We start from the raw sequence: 15,973 nt of genomic DNA, 5'->3' as shown, positions 1-15,973 counted from the left end.
AATAGTTTACCCTGGTTATGTTTGACTGGATTTCATTGAACTCTGGGGAAGGGGAGGGGAGGTGGAAGGAGAGGAGGTAGGTGTTTGAGTCTCTGCTCTCTTGTTCTCTCTGGTCTTTTATGTCAAAGCAGGAAACACCTGTAGAGTGTCAGGCACCATCTCTCATCAACAGCCTGCTTTTATTTTTAGGATATCCTCTTTGTGTCTACATCACACGTCTGTGTATTTGTCTATGGGATCATAAAGTCACAGAGAGAATGAAGCAAGCAAACAAAAGCTCCTCCTTTGCCATGGAAAATTCTCAATTCAGTTCAAGTGTGTGAAGAAGACTCCCCATTTACCTGAACAAATTGGAGTCTATTAGATAAATATGATTCAAACCACCTTTAATACCTATAGTATGCTGTAATCTCTGTAATAAAATGTTATGGTCAACAGTATCAAAGCTGCACTGAGGTCCAACAGGACAAGCACAGAGATGAGTCCACTGTCAGAGGCTGTAAGAAGATCATTTGTAACCTTCACTAATGCTGTTTCTGTACTGTGATGAATTCTGAAACCTGACGGAAACTCTTCAGATAAACCGTTCCTCTGCAGATGATCAGTGAGCTGTTTTACAACTACTCTTTCAAGAATCTTTGAGAGAAAAGGAAGGTTGGAGATTGGCCTATAATTAGCTAAGACAGCTGGGTCAGTGATGGGTTTTTAAGTAATGGTTTAATTGCTGCCACCTTAAAAGCTTGTGGTACATAGCCAGTTAATAAAGACAGATTGATAATATTTAAGATTGAAGCATTAATTAATGGAAGGACTTCTTTGAGCAGTCTAGTAGGATGTCTAACAGACATGTTGATGTTTGGATCGAAGAGAAAGAGTCTAATCTTATAGCATCCTCAACTGCACCAAAGAGTAAAGATATTGTTCTTTCTTTGTGAATTTTTATGCTTAGATTTTTTTCCCTTTTTTCCTGGTTTTTGGGTTGTTATTTGGTGGTTTGGGAGCAGGCACCGTCTCTGTGGGGAAGTTGTGTTCAGGGGATGGCAGGTGGAGAGAACCTGCAGAGATGTGTGTGAAATTCTGATGAGAAAACTCTCAGATTTGGTCACACATATCGGGACAAACACAATTTCTTTTCATGAACATGAAAATTGTTATCATAACTTGAAAGAAAAAAACAGTCAGTGAGACCTCCCAACTACACAAGTTCAGCTCTATGAGGAGCTCAGTATTTTCTAATGACAAGACACACAGGAAGCTTACTTGGACACCTTTGAGCTCTTTTACTTAGTAAAGATAAGGAAAATGAGATATTCCTAATCCTAATCTTGAATGGCAAGTTTACCTTAAGACCTTAAATGTAATGCAAAATAATCCTTTATTACGTAATTCCAGTAGGTCCTAGTGAAGCTTCTTTGTCTGAACTGAACGGCAGTGTCAGGTTCTCCTCTTCCGTATAAGAAAGAGATGCTTCTACAGTACCTGAACATTTTTTTCTCCATCAAGGTAAATTGGACTTATTACGCTGTCATGTGACTGCACCACAGGCACACAGCCAATAGCGTGCAACTCAGTTTTAACCAATAGGATGCCACGGGGCGGAGCAAATAAAAATATCTTTTCTTTTTTTTTTTTAATGTCCGCTTGTAAGGAGCAGGCCCATATGTCTTACGGATATGTAACGCTCCTTCAGGTTGCTGACCTCCGCGTAACATGCGTCTGTGCCGAAGTTACGCCACATAGCCAGGAGCAGCAGTTTTTGAAAGGGCAGCGAGCTGAAGGGGACCTCCGGTGTGAGCGTGAGCTGCTATGGAAAAAGTCAGTAAAGATGCCAAGACTAACCCGGCTGCGACGGCGAACTTGCTGTCCAAGATATTTTTCTGGTAGGTACACAAAACACAGTGTGTGGCAGATGCTGTTAGCGGGGAATTTAAATAAAATGTACCAAACGCGCGGAGAAATGTTTTTAAGTGTTGTGTTCACAGTAATAGAAACCTAACCATACAGCGGACTAAACCGAAAGTTGCCGGGAACCAGAAATGAGGCGCTTACTGAAATGTGACTGGTTGCCGTTGTTGTGCCAAAACAGTTGTTGTGCCAAAAAGTGATCGTCTGCCAGAAAGTGATTTTTGATGTTTCTGTGTGCTTTTATGTGTAATGTATTTGCTCATATTGGTGAATAGAGTGTAGTCAATAGGATTTATGAAGGGCTTAGATATTAAATAAAGAAATGACCTGTTATTCAAATATGACGCTGCATTATTGCACGTACATTATAATAAATCCAGTCCTCTTTGGTCACTTAAAATATCTTTATAGAGTGTAGTGTATTTGTTCCGATTTCTGCTGCCCTCTTGGCCACATTTCTCTTTAAAAATCTGGCCAATCGCAGTTTTTACCCTGATAAATAAAGAATATATAAAAGTCGCTGCCAAAAACTGATTGCAGCTTCTACCTTGTGACAGAAATGTTGTTTTTTACTCAAAATGATTTGATATCATTCACAAGAGATATGTTTGACATATTTTTCACAGATTATAGGTCAGCAAGTCATTTACAACAGTTTAAATATGGGCAATCATTTTCTGGCACTCACTTTTTGGCAGACGATCACTTTTTGGCACAACACCCGTCACATGATTTCGTAACAGAACATATTTTTTTACGTTTAGAAAAGTCCTTAATGTCAGAAACACATTTTTCCCGATGAGTCACGGGCAAAACCCAAGTTCAGATGTCAGCTGGATACGGAGGAGCGAGCCCTCTTCCCTCCCTCCATATCCCAGGTGAGGAGTTGATCGTGGCTCAGTTCCCACTGCATCCTAATTAATCACGAGCTCGGAAACAGAAGCGGGAACTTATTATTACACCTGCGCTTCTTCAGCTTTCAAAGGTAATTGGACCGGTTTACCTTGCGCCGGGCCCAGAGCAAAACCCTCTGCTACCTCTTTTCCGAGTTTCATAACACAACCGCCCATGTGTTCTCAAACCATAAATTTCCGTTCTCAAACCCTGTGACAGTGGAAGTAATTAAAAAAAGGGATAAGCAGAGTCTACAGGCAGAAATAGGGAAGTGGTCCAGTAAGATGACGAGAGAGAGGCGACCAAATCCCGATATTCCTGCGCTCCAGACAGGGACAGAGGATATCTCACCCGCTACACCCGCTCAGGACGTAGATACAAAATACCCACATATTAAACAAAGCCTTATAGAAGCAGATGTGTCCCCACGGCTATAAGGTCTATCAAAATCTAACCACATGCTGTGTTGTATGTGTTTTATGCTGCTTTTAATGGTGCGGTTTTATGTCATGTTTTTTATAGGTTGTGTAATATATTGTTTATTTAATTCTGATAAGCTGACTCACAATACTGCAAATCACATTTATCTAAACCCTCCTATGGCCATTCAGAACAACGGTTCTGATTTTGGGCCCAACATTTTTGTGGTATCATGTGAGCGCCCGCTTGTTGGCATCTGTGGAAATGTGAGGCATCAGTTCCAGACTGGGCACTGGCACTGCTTCAGTGAATAACAGTATGTACTAAGAGACATTTCTTCTTGGAAAGTAAATTACTCAAATGACTCAAGAGGCTCAAATGACTTGAGAGAAAAGGGAATGTATTAAGGGACACAAAGGGACTACAAAACTGCGCACAAAGAAATGAAATGGACACAGAGTGATGTAAAGAAGCAACAAAGACCTGCATTTTGTTCCTCTTTGTGGTCTGTGGGAGTTGCTTTTATTTAAGCATTGTTGGGGGGATTTCGTGAGACTAAATATCTATTAATCCATCTGTGCCTCCAGCCTATCACATCATGTTCTCCACACTTCATTTTAAGGTCGCGTTCATCACTACTAACAACATTACATGGTTTTTGGCACGGCTGTAACACCATGTAGCGTTGATGATCAGCTGAATTAAACCATAACCTGTGGTCTCCTCTCTGTGTCTTTCTTTCTCTTGACTCCTGCCCTCATTTCTCCCTCAGGTGGCTGAATCCTTTGTTCCGCACCGGGTACAAACGTAGGCTGGAGGAAGATGACATGTACGAAGTGCTCGCGGAGGACCGGTCGGCGAGACTGGGACAGGAGCTGCAGAGGTACGGAGGCTTCATATTCATGCACAGGGCAATGTACCGGAACTGGTGTTTAAGATGTAGATACTGTACAGGATTCACATCATGGGCCAGTTTTAAATGTCAGGAAAAAGTGAAAAATAACTTACTTGTTATGGGAAATACTTTTGAAGTTACAAGTCACTTTTTGGACTGTTTTTTTGTAAAAATGCTTTCTGTGTCTCTGTCAGATAGTTGGGATAATACTTGAAATCTAAAACCCAGTACATAGACTCTTGATATGTCATTAGGTAGGTCACGCGGTTAGCTTGCTAGGTGCTGCAAACATCTGCACAAGCTTAATGATGGCGACTGGGCCACTTAACAGAGCTGTCATGCTTGTTTCAACATTAGGGACAGCTACGGCTCGGGGTGGGGGGTGTAGAGCAAGTCGTCTACTAATTGGAAGCTCAGCGGTTTAGTCCTCTCCTCCATGTTACATGGCACTGAACAGGAGTGGCCCTCCAATCTCATTGTACATCCTGTATAATGACAATAAAGGCATTCTATTCTATTCTGTTCTATCCTGGAGTAAACCTGGGCAAGGTCTGAACCCCAGGTTTCTCCCTTTGTCTACCTTCACGTATGTGTGGAGGTGAAAGGACCGTGACTGTAAATGACAACAGTTTACAGCAGCCTAATGACTCACTTTGATCTGAAATAAGGCCAGTGTTATTAAATTAAATGAATAAAACAGTACACTTTTTTCATGGACCTGTCTTCATTTATTATTTCACTAATGAACACCAAAAAAATAAGTGCATTTTTATTCTTGGCTGTATTTAGCTGTTTAAGTTGAGGCTGATGTTGCACCTAAAAGAATGAGTCTCACTCCTGTTCTCATAGTTTTCACACTTCTTGTAAAAAGCTGCACAAAACTGCGAGTAATGAGGCACACTCTTTATCAAGCAGGTGCACACATGATAGTGGGGAAAATACAGTTTTGCAGCTGCAGAGAGACTGCAGAGAGTTTAAAGGAGCTGATATTTGCCTATATACAGTATCAGTACTAGTATTGATACTGTTCATGTTGTTTATCCTTTTGCAAAGTTTTCTTCAGTAAATCTCAGACAGTTTGGTTTCAGCATTCAGCTTATTTTTCCAGAACCCATTAGAGCAGGGGTCATCAACTACACTTGTTCAAGGGCCAAATGCTCTCTTAAAGTCAAATAAAATTAATATTGTATCCTAAGTAATATATTATCATTTGATATATCAATTTTCCTTTCAAATTTATACTATTTTTAATGATTTGATGTGGAAGTCTTGCACTTGCATGTTCTTCTCTGTTATGTTGACAGTTGTTATGGAGACACTGCTGCTGTTTGCAGTTCTCATTATGATATACGAGGACGGGAAACAGTAAAATGTTATATGACAGCAATGAAGTTAATCTCTGCACAATCTACTTTTCAGAAGCCGTTTTTGTTGATTTTATTTATTTATTTATTTATTTTTATAAAATGAATATAGAAGTTCAGATGCAAACTCCTCTAAATCTGGATTTTTTTTTTAAAATCTGGCTCTTATCGTAAGTTTTAGTAATTTCATTTCACAGGCAATGGTGAGGTGCCTTTTTTTTTTTTCAAAAATGTAAATATGGTAATTTACCTACTTTTTAATAAATAATATTTTGTTTTGAGGCAAAACCAGCAGCCTCTTCAGTCCGTCGTCTGCCCAGTCTGAGTGAAGGCAAAAGGCCCAAATATCAGACTGTGACTGCATGCGGGTACACGCCGAGCCGTCGAGTCACCTACCCGTCCAGTCATCCCCGCGAGTAGATCGTGTGAGAGACCCTCACAGCAAAGGAGATAGAGCGCCACGCGGGCCCGGGAGTGCACTCGGCAGCCAGTAACGATCCTTCCGCAGGTTCACTGACAGAAATCTCGTTACGACTTTAGTTAGACAAGTTTGATCGCCGAACATTTTTTCGACACAAAAACTGGCTAGACTCTCCTTCAGCTGTGTTTACAATCTGATCACCAAGAACAAAAGCCGGCTCCTCAGTGCACCCAGAAAATGCATGAAGTCACATGGTCTGATCTTGCATTCTGATTGGTTCTAGGGACATGCTGGTATTGGGCAATGGTTTGGAGGATTTTCATGATTCAGACTAGTCAGAGATGGAGATTTAATAGGTTATGAAGTGAGATGATTGATTGGTGTACCTGTGGCAGTACTATTCGGGGCTGGATGCAAAGCTCTGGCAGGCCAGATGTGGCCCGCGGGCCGCCACTTGACGGTCCCTGCATTAGAGCAAGTGGTTCTACCAGGGTTCTAGCTACTGGTTGATCGCCCAGTTGGGCTGAGGTACTATCTTGCTGGGCTGAGATCACTAACACCACAGTTTGCAAGTGGCTGCAGCCACCAGCACTATCAAGTGATTGTCCAGTACAGAGTGGGACCCCTGGCCCCCCTGACCAGTAACGGCTAGAACCCTGCAGTGGTTAACACCGTTGCCTCGCAGCAAGGTACTGGGTTTGAATCCGCTGGACAGCTGTGGCCTTTCTGTGTGGAGTGTTCATGTTCTTCCCATGCTTGCCTGGGCTCTTTACGGGCACGCCATTCATTTGCACCTTAATCCAGTGTATGTGACCACTGTAATTGTCAATAAATGCTACTGGAAATACTAATACCAAAATAATAAATAATTCCCAACAGTGTCTGTCAGTGTGGACATAGACTCCAGCCCCAGATGACTCTGAATTGGATAAATGGAATATATATATATATATATATATATATATATATATATATATATATATTTTATCTTGGCTAGGAACAAAAGCATCTTGTGACAGCAGGCAGTAAAACTCAGCTTCACTTCCATAAATTCCAAGATTGCAGAAAGGCTGTGGTGAAACTGAGGTCAAGTTCGAATCTGATTCTTGGACAGCTGTTAATTACTGTGTTGTTTCTTTCACTGGATTCTGTGCGATCAAATTTCATGTAAAACTTCAAATGTCCGAGTGGGAAATTCGGTCCTTATGACATCAGAGGTCTGTTTACCGTGAGTCATGATTTTCTGGTTTGTGTGTGTGTGCAGTGTTGAAATGTGCAGAGGAAGGATTAAGATTATGAATTTCACTGAGGAAGGAAAAAAAAGTCAAGAGCTATGTAATTTTTTTAGTTTTTTTTTTTTTTAGGAATGTGGCTAGGATTTGTATAATTTTAATACTTTTCTTTGCAGTGCTCTATGGATACATTCTGAGTAGTTTCTGCAGCAGTTTTTCTACAACATTTCACAACTGAATCACAGCCTCGTTTCATCTTTGAGCGCGCTCATTCAAAGTGTCGTTGGGTCATTAACGAACTCTGTGAAAGGCCAAAAGACCGCACCATCAATGAATTATTCAACTTACAAACAATAGCCCATAGCACACTCCTCCATGCTATAGAGCTTCATTGCCGAACAACAATTTTTATAACTGCAACGGTGCGGCTCACAGATGAACTATGTGCATAAAATTTTCAGTAATTAAAGGTTTGATAAATCGAGCATCTAAAAACAGAAACTTTTTCTCAAGTCTAAACTGATTTCTTTTGTTCACATCCACAGCACACTTGCGAAAACGGTGTAATTCTTAACCTTTTGTATTTCACCACAAGCATAACAGTCAAGTGTAGGGGACCCTTCGTTATGTCGTCTTTAATTGCTGCTTCACAGTGAAGTCCTGACTATTTTGGATTCCTGGATTTATAAGACAAAAAAATAACTGAATAACATCTTTCCGTGACAGACGCTGGGATCACGAAGTCCAGAAAGCTACCAAAGAGCTGCGGAAGCCTCAACTCGCCACCGCCATCATTAAATGCTACTGGAAGTCATATGCAGTGCTAGGACTCTTTACATTAATTGAGGTCAGTGATGTGTTCATTACAATTAAGCATGAAGAGAAAATGGGGGAGAAATCAAAAGACTCAAACATTCAGTTGACTGGTGTATCAGTAACGTGTACATATAAATGCCAAGCAGCTCACAAATTTAAACGTCTGTGTTGTCTCAAACCTCAGAGCAGCGGAGATTTTGATTAGAATCATAAACCAAAAAACTGCTATGCTATGATTACTTTTAGATACTCACCCTTCTTCATATCCTCTCTGTTTCAGGAGATCATTAAAGTCGTCCAGCCAATCTTACTGGGGAAGATAATTGAGTACTTTGAGAGTTATAACCCAAGTAACACCAGGGCTTTACACGAGACCCTTGGCTATGCAGCTGGATTGTCTTTCTGCACCATTGGCCTGGCAGTGATGCATCACCTCTACTTTTACTGCGTGCAGAGGGCGGGCATGAAGATCAGAGTGGCCATGTGTCACATGATTTACCAGAAGGTCAGCAGAAATGCTAATGCTTGTGCAGTCCCAAAAATGGATGATTTGGATTTGGTGCATCTCTCATGTTCCCTCTCTTTTTTTAAGGCTCTGCATCTGAGCAGTTCGGCCATAGGAAAGACCACCACAGGTCAGATTGTCAACCTTCTCTCCAATGACGTCAACAAGTTTGATGAAGTATGTCAACTTTACGGCTTTTAGAAAACAAAAAGCAAAATTACTGCTGTTTTTACTGAGGCGTCAAAGTGGTTCAGACTAGCTACCAAACAATACTGTAACCTTGCATGTAACAAGATTTTATTCATAGCCAAACTTTATTTCCGGTGGCACTTTCTCGCACTTTACCTATAGAGAGAAGTGCAGGAAGAATGTTGCTTTTCTGCTATTAATTTTACAGATACAGTTGTGGTCAGACGTTTACATACACATTCATGGGCATGATTGTCAGGGTAATTTTGGACTTTGGACTGTTCTTTTTCCAGGGTGGAATAATTGTACGTTATATAATACGTACATCTTTAATGACTTTTAAAAAAAAACAAGAGTTGGGTGTACAAGTTTGAATTTGTTTTGATTTTCCTGGGTAAAAAGTACACATACAGGCTCAAATATAAACATACACCCCCACTAATATTTAGTTAAGTGTCCCTTAGCAAGTTGCGCCTGGACCAGATGCTTTTGGTAGCAGTCAGCAAGCTTGTGTGTGTGTGGCTCCAGTGTTTCATGTCAGCACTGTTTTGACTGTATTCACTCAGAGAAACTCTGGCAAATCCCTTTCCTAGCATGAGGCTCAGACTTAATTACACTCTTTGTATCCAATCCAGTTTTCCTCATTGGAATGTTGGGTTTCCTTTTAATCAGTGTGTGCAGGGCCTGCTGTGAAAATGCCAGCTGCTTGGGGGCATTTCATTTCTTTGGCAGCAGGATGTTAATTGCACCATGTCATGCTTATACTGATCTTAGTTAAAGTCTTTTGAAAGTAAGCGCGGAATGAGCCATTCCCAAATGGGGGAGTACACATGCTTCCTTAAAAGAAACTTAGCGCATGTTTCAGATGTATTTCTGTTACTAATAATGGTGCAACTTATTCCTGATATTTTCCTATGAATAGGTGACTATCTTTCTGCACTACTTGTGGGTGGGGCCATTCCAGGCAGCTGCAGTTGTGGCGCTGCTGTGGTACGAGATCGGTCCATCGTGCTTGGCAGGAATGGGGGTCCTCTTGATTCTGATGCCTGCCCAAAGCATGTTTGGAAGACTCTTCTCTAAGTTCAGGTAAACATACACAAGAACTGTGAGAAATAACGCTGATGGAGCTGGTGCACATTTGCATTGCCTTCAAACATCGATGTTCCAGATGAGTTTTTGTGTAAAACAATATTTAAGCGGTGTATTCAAGTTTGAGTTCTCTACGTTCCTTCACAGGAGTAAGACTGCTGTTCTGACTGACAGCAGAATCCGCACAATGAATGAAGTGGTGTCCGGAATTAGGATCATCAAGATGTACGCCTGGGAGAAACCCTTCACTGCTCTGGTCTCCGAGGTCAGAAGGTAAAAACATATTTACAAAATTTAAAAATACATGTATATTGCCCACTCGCCCTGCAGGCGGTCTGTGTCCTTTAAGCTCAGGTCCTCTAAAAGAGGACTGGGAGCTTCAGGGTCCTGCGCAGTATCTTAGCTGTTATTAGGACTGAGATCTTCTGGGCAGAGATCTTGGACGTCCTTCCTGGAATCTGCTGGAATGGCTCTCACAGTTTGGGGGTCACTGACCTCACTGTTAGCACGGAGGCCACTGTTGCCTTCACCTTCCACATCCTTTCTAGCTCTTCTCTCTGCCCTCGGTATTTCTCGAGCTTCTTGTGTTTCTTCTTGATGTTCCTCTCGCTTGGTATTGCTACTATCAGTACGGGCTTCTTCCTCTGCTTGTCCAGCACTACTTTTTCCAGTTGGTTAGCCATCATCAGTTTTTCCGTCTCTATCTGGAAGTCCCACAGGATCTTAGCTCAGTCATTCTGAACCACCCTTTGGGGCCTATCCCATTTTGAAGAGAACAATAATAGATTTTAATTGTATTTTAGCTCATTTTTTGCTTGGAGGTAAACACACTCATCGTGTTTGTTAGACCTTCCAGGGTGTGCTGGTGAGTAACAGGTAACGCAAACATAACTTTGCTTTGTTTCCAAAACACTGCAATTACTTTTAAAATGCAGTGCAACTGTGCAGCTCTGGTTTTGGCGCACACCCTCACCTCAGCATATTATCTTTGATGTGTGATCAAAGCTGTGTCAGCTATGTTTGTGTTGCACCCATATAGTCTGTAAATGCACTAGACTATAGTGCATTTATGGGCTAGTCTGACTGCTATACATTTGAAAGTGAACCAAGAAGAGAATGCTGAGAGTTTAGAGAACAGAGAGAAAAACAACTCACCAAACTCCTGCGCTAATTGGTCACGTGTCTGGGGCGGAAGCAAGAAAGTAAATACAGGAAGACGAGGCTGTGTTCTGAGAGAAACGTTGCAGTTGGCAGCCTAACCAAGACCTCAGAGCAGAATTTATTTTCACTGGTCTTCTTGCAGTGTGAGAGTCTTTAGGCTGCTACAAGCTGGTTGTGCCATGTTCTTTATTTTTCTGTCAGCACTGCTGCTCCTCACAAATGCTCCAGTTGTTTTAATCTGCAGGCAAATGAGATTAGGGATCATACACCTGTCCAGATGAATCACATTAAGGAGGAAAACTAACCAGTCGGATTTACAGTAAGAGCCCAGGCGCAAAACCAGTGAAACATCCACCAGTCAAATTGGTGTGTAACACACGACTGCTATAATATGCACATATTTAGCTGACAAACTGACTGGGATGTAATGAGTTGCGTTGTCACTTGGAGCTGCACAAATCAGCCTAGCAATAACAAACATCTTGGTGACGTAACAGGCCTGTCTAGTTAAAGACTTAGCTCTGCTTTCTTTCCCTTCATGTCTTGCTCTTGTGATCTCTGCCATGTGACTTTATTTCCAAGGTCCACTTGAACTGGACTGTTTTTACAAAGTCAGGACTGGTTAATCACAGGTGTGTGTGTGTGTGTGTCCATGTTTTATCACTAAAATATGAATGTTAGATATTTGTTTTTGAATGCACCAAATTTTGACAGAGCAAACTGTTTGATAGTTGTAATTCTGTCCTTGTAGGAAAGAGATCTCCAAGATCATGAACAGCTCCTACCTGCGAGGTCTCAACATGTCTTCCTTCTTCTGCGCCAGCAAGCTCATTGTCTTTGTCACATTCACCCTCTATGTCCTCCTGGGAAATATCATCTCAGCCAGCCGCGTATTTGTGGCCGTGTCTCTGTACAGTAGCGTGAGACTTACGGTGACCCTCTTCTTCCCCAGTGCCATTGAAAAGCTGTTTGAGAGCCGTGTGAGCGTCCGCAGGATTCAGGTACTCTGCATTAGTGCTATTTTTAGACATACTCGCTTAAAATCAGTGGAGGCAACAGGTGTTTCTGTTTCACTTGTTAGAGATGGGCCTGGGTCTACTTCAGTGCAGGTTTAGGGTCAGTGTCTTTCTCCATGCAGCTTTCTAACAGGTAGAGCCAGCAGAATGGAGCAGTGCTTCTTTCTTTTTATATTCTGCGAATCATAAACTGCAGAGCCACACTTGCATTTTCGCTCTCTCCCAACCACAGTAGCAGTCTTATAAAAAATATCAAGTGTTATTACACTATTTAATTTTTTTTTTTTTTGAAAGCCTGTGAACAGACTCATAAAAGCAGATAAAGGCTTTAGTAACTGATTATGATCATTATCGTTCAGTCCAGGACTGCTGTTCTCACGCGGCATCTCGATGGTTCAGCTCTGGAAAGTTCTCCCTATTTTTAATTCTTGTACCTCTGAACATGGGTTCAGGTTTACATGAAATTATATAACATCACAAATAATTTACCAGACCACTGTAGTAAAAGACTCCTCAATAAACATACTGTGATCACTTAGTGCTGTTGCATAATACTGCTTTGGGAGATAATCATGGGAGTGATTTTCACTGTCATGGCTGATGGGTTTGTGTGTAACTGTTGGATCTTGGCGCTCACAGTTTTCTCTTTCTGTGGTAAAGGAGTTCTTGATGCTGGATGAGATCAGGAAAAACACAGTTGCTCTGCCACCGGAGGAGAAGGATGCTGCCGTGGAGATTCAGGATCTGACTTGCTACTGGGACAAGGTCAGAGACGTGTCACTCACTGCTCTAACCAGTAGGAATGCTCCGAGTTAGCCGAGTGGACACTTTTACTTTAACTAGCCATTGTTTTGCTCATGGTTAACTAGCCATTGTTTTGCTCATGGTAGCCCTAAGCATCAGGTTTGATTATAACGTTTTTTGTAATCTTTAAAGATTTGTATTCCCTTTTCAGAGTTTGGATGCACCAACTCTGCAGAGCATTTCGCTCAGTCTCAGCTCAAATCAGTTGTTGGCTGTAATTGGACCAGTGGGAGCCGGAAAGGTCAGAGATCTACTCGTGTCGCTGTGTCGTTTTTATTTTCTCCTTCATCATGCTGACGCCATATCTGTCCATCTCCCCGCATCACTCAGTCATCCCTGCTGAGCTCCATCCTGGGCGAGCTTCCTGCTGAAAAGGGTGTGCTGAAAGTCGCAGGTCAGTTGACCTATGCAGCCCAGCAGCCGTGGGTCTTCCCTGGAACCATTCGCAGCAACATCCTATTTGGAAAAGAGCTGAACCCCCAGAAGTATGAGAGGGTTATCAGAGCCTGTGCGCTAAAGAGGGTGAGATGTAGAATTTAAGCAGAATTTCAGGTTGCCTTTATTTGCAGGACACAAAGTAGTCAACCACTGGGATGTGCATGACCGAGCCATTAAATGCAGAGACAAAGATGGTAAATTGCTTCAGAGTTACAACAGATTTGTTTTCTTTATGACAGACGGCTCCCTGCTCAGTCTCTGCTTGAAGTGTCTGTAATGACAGACGGTTGGTAAGCAGCTTTGTGAAGCTGATCGATTAGCTTGTATTGTTGTTTTTAGTAAAGCCAGTCACCAGATACTAATTGAATGTGAAAAACGCATTTGAAAAAAAACTGTGGACCAACAACATTCCAGAGTCTTCCTATAGTTCAGTAAAGCTGAAAGTATTATGTTCATACTGAGGCCCTGTTTGGCTTGTTTTAGTTTCAGTGGCAACTGGTATACCCACTAATTGGATATCAGTGAGACCAGCTCGTCTTTCAGTAGTTTTCACACATTAACTGCTGTCCTGACCTTTGGACCTTACTGGATAGAGCTGGATGAGAGAATGCACTTCAGATGGTCTTTAACCTGAAAGATGTTGTTTATAAAGGCTCTTGCAGGATATTGCACGCGTGTGTCATCTGTGCTGTGTGAGTCATGCCCTTTCTTACGCATGCCTTCACAGGCTGTGACCTAATGGAGTAGTAGGAAGGTGTCTGACTCTCTCTGTTCGGTGGTGCTGATGGGACGGTCTCCTGCCCTGTTCTCCCTTCATTGTCAGGAATGAAAATTACTTTGGTGTCATGTTTGTTAAAATAGGAGGCTTTCTAAGCTTAATTAGACAGATGACTTCCTGTGTCAGCAGCAGTATTTTTCTTAATGGTCTTTCATAGAGAAAAATACTTCTTTTTCTTTTTTTTTTTTTTCTATTAATGGTCTTTCATAGAATCCAGCTGTCATCAGGCTGTTTTTGGTTGTGTAATGATACAACTTTAATAATGTACTGGCACTTAGCTGACAAGATATGACAAGTTTTTCTCATATATACATTAACTTGATCAGCTGTTATAATTTTATTTACATTTTGGTAAAAGCTGGTAAATGGACGGGTTCTTATATAGTGCTTTTCTACTCTGCTTTGAGCACTCAAAGCGCTTTACACAACATGCCTCACTCACTCACATTCATACACGCACTTAAGTGCTTTCTATCTAACACTCACACACATTCAAACGCCGACAGCGTTGTGCTGTATTTGCCGTGTTTGCTGCCGCTCATTTTGGGTGGTGGAGAGTTCATCAAATGTGATTTCTTATCTTCGGCCTTGAGACCCTTTTATTGGTTTGTTTTTATGTGGCTCTATGAAGAGATTTGTCCGTCTGCGCTCTTCGTGGTGTCTGATATAAAAGATGTTGACTCATGATTGTGTTGCACCTTGAGTCCTTGCTAATCTGGCAGGAGAGATTTCAGATGCTGTGTTTGGTAAATGAGTTACTTGTGAGTCATTTTACTGTGTAAAATTTAACAAAAAAAAAAAAATCCTGCTCTGACAAGAGCTAACATTTATTGTCCTTGATTAGACCTGTTAGGTCAGTAAACACACACTTCCTCTTATTTGATGTGTGACCTATCAAACCATTTCAAGGTCTTTATAGTCTCATGAATTGCTTTGTCATCAGCATGCTGAATCATTCTCACTTATGAACATGCTTAATTAGTGTGGGTAAAAGTGTAGGTAAAACTCTAGATTACATTTATCAGGCCCAACACATGCACATTTATATAAGCCAAACTGGGATAGTATTACTATGTCATTCTTATTTGCGCGGAGGCGAGGCTGCAACTAACCTGATGGGTATAGCACATCAGTATTTGTTGACAATCATTTATCCTTTAGACTTTGAAATGAGAATTTTCTCCTGATTTTCATAATAAAACGTGTTTTTCTCCACACATTACAGTATACTACCAAGTTATCTATCATCAGTCACAGTATTAGTCTGTTGCGAGTTGTGTAGTCATATTACTCTGCTGGCTGTGTGTGCAGGACCTGGAGCTGCTCCCAGATGGAGACCAGACACTGATTGGGGACAGAGGAGCGACACTCAGCGGGGGACAGAAAGCTCGTGTTAACCTGGCCAGGTAGTGGGACAGGGAATCAGATGGCTTTCATTGGATGAATAGATAAATTGATGTTCTTTGTTTATTTTAATTAAGAGATTAATGTTATGTGACATCAAAGTTAAAGTGATGCTTTTCTTGTCTTTCCTGACCCCCATTATGTGTGTTTATCGTGCCCACACACTTTCTTTCCCATCCACAGGTGCCACATACACTATATTACCAAAAGTACTCACTCATCCATCCAAATCATTGAATTCAGGTGTTCCAATCACTTCCATGGCCACAGGTATATAAACCAAGCACCTAGGCATGCAGACTGCTTCTACAAACACCTGTGAAAGAAAGGGTCGCTCTCAGGAACCGTGATAGGATGCACCTGTGCAACAAGTCCAGTCGTGAAATTTCCTCACTGCTAAACTAGGCTTACAACTACAGGGAATATTCCTGTGCCAGCAGCAGCCACGATCACTGTCATGCATGTTCACGTTCAGCATTACAGTAATCCCTCACTTATCGCGGGTGTTACGTTCCAGGACCACCCACGATAAGTGAAAATCCGCGAGGTAGGGACGCTATATTAATTTTAATACTTATACATTATTTTAGTAGTTATACACTATTTTAAGTTTTTATAAACCCTCCCGACACACTTATACAC

The 15,973-nt window shown here is 41.6% G+C and overlaps 1 protein-coding gene across 1 annotated transcript in view; it reads left to right on the top strand.

Annotated features, from left to right (window-relative positions):
- Positions 1 to 1,642: 1,642 nt before the first annotated feature.
- abcc4 (ATP binding cassette subfamily C member 4 (PEL blood group)) overlaps positions 1,643 to 15,973 on the top strand; it is a 28,549-nt gene continuing 14,218 nt past the window's right edge. Inside the window, 13 exon segments of the mRNA XM_030744432.1 lie at positions 1,643 to 1,802; positions 1,805 to 1,880; positions 3,992 to 4,102; positions 7,858 to 7,978; positions 8,228 to 8,452; positions 8,540 to 8,629; positions 9,564 to 9,727; positions 9,878 to 10,003; positions 11,643 to 11,892; positions 12,568 to 12,672; positions 12,863 to 12,952; positions 13,042 to 13,233; positions 15,239 to 15,333. Coding sequence (XP_030600292.1) covers positions 1,661 to 1,802; positions 1,805 to 1,880; positions 3,992 to 4,102; positions 7,858 to 7,978; positions 8,228 to 8,452; positions 8,540 to 8,629; positions 9,564 to 9,727; positions 9,878 to 10,003; positions 11,643 to 11,892; positions 12,568 to 12,672; positions 12,863 to 12,952; positions 13,042 to 13,233; positions 15,239 to 15,333 — 1,787 coding nt within the window. The 5' untranslated portion in view covers positions 1,643 to 1,660.

Source organism: Archocentrus centrarchus, chromosome 2 (assembly GCF_007364275.1).
Source record: "Archocentrus centrarchus isolate MPI-CPG fArcCen1 chromosome 2, fArcCen1, whole genome shotgun sequence".
NCBI classification, from domain to species: Eukaryota; Metazoa; Chordata; class Actinopteri; order Cichliformes; family Cichlidae; genus Archocentrus; species Archocentrus centrarchus.
This window is presented reverse-complemented; position numbering and strand designations above follow the sequence as displayed.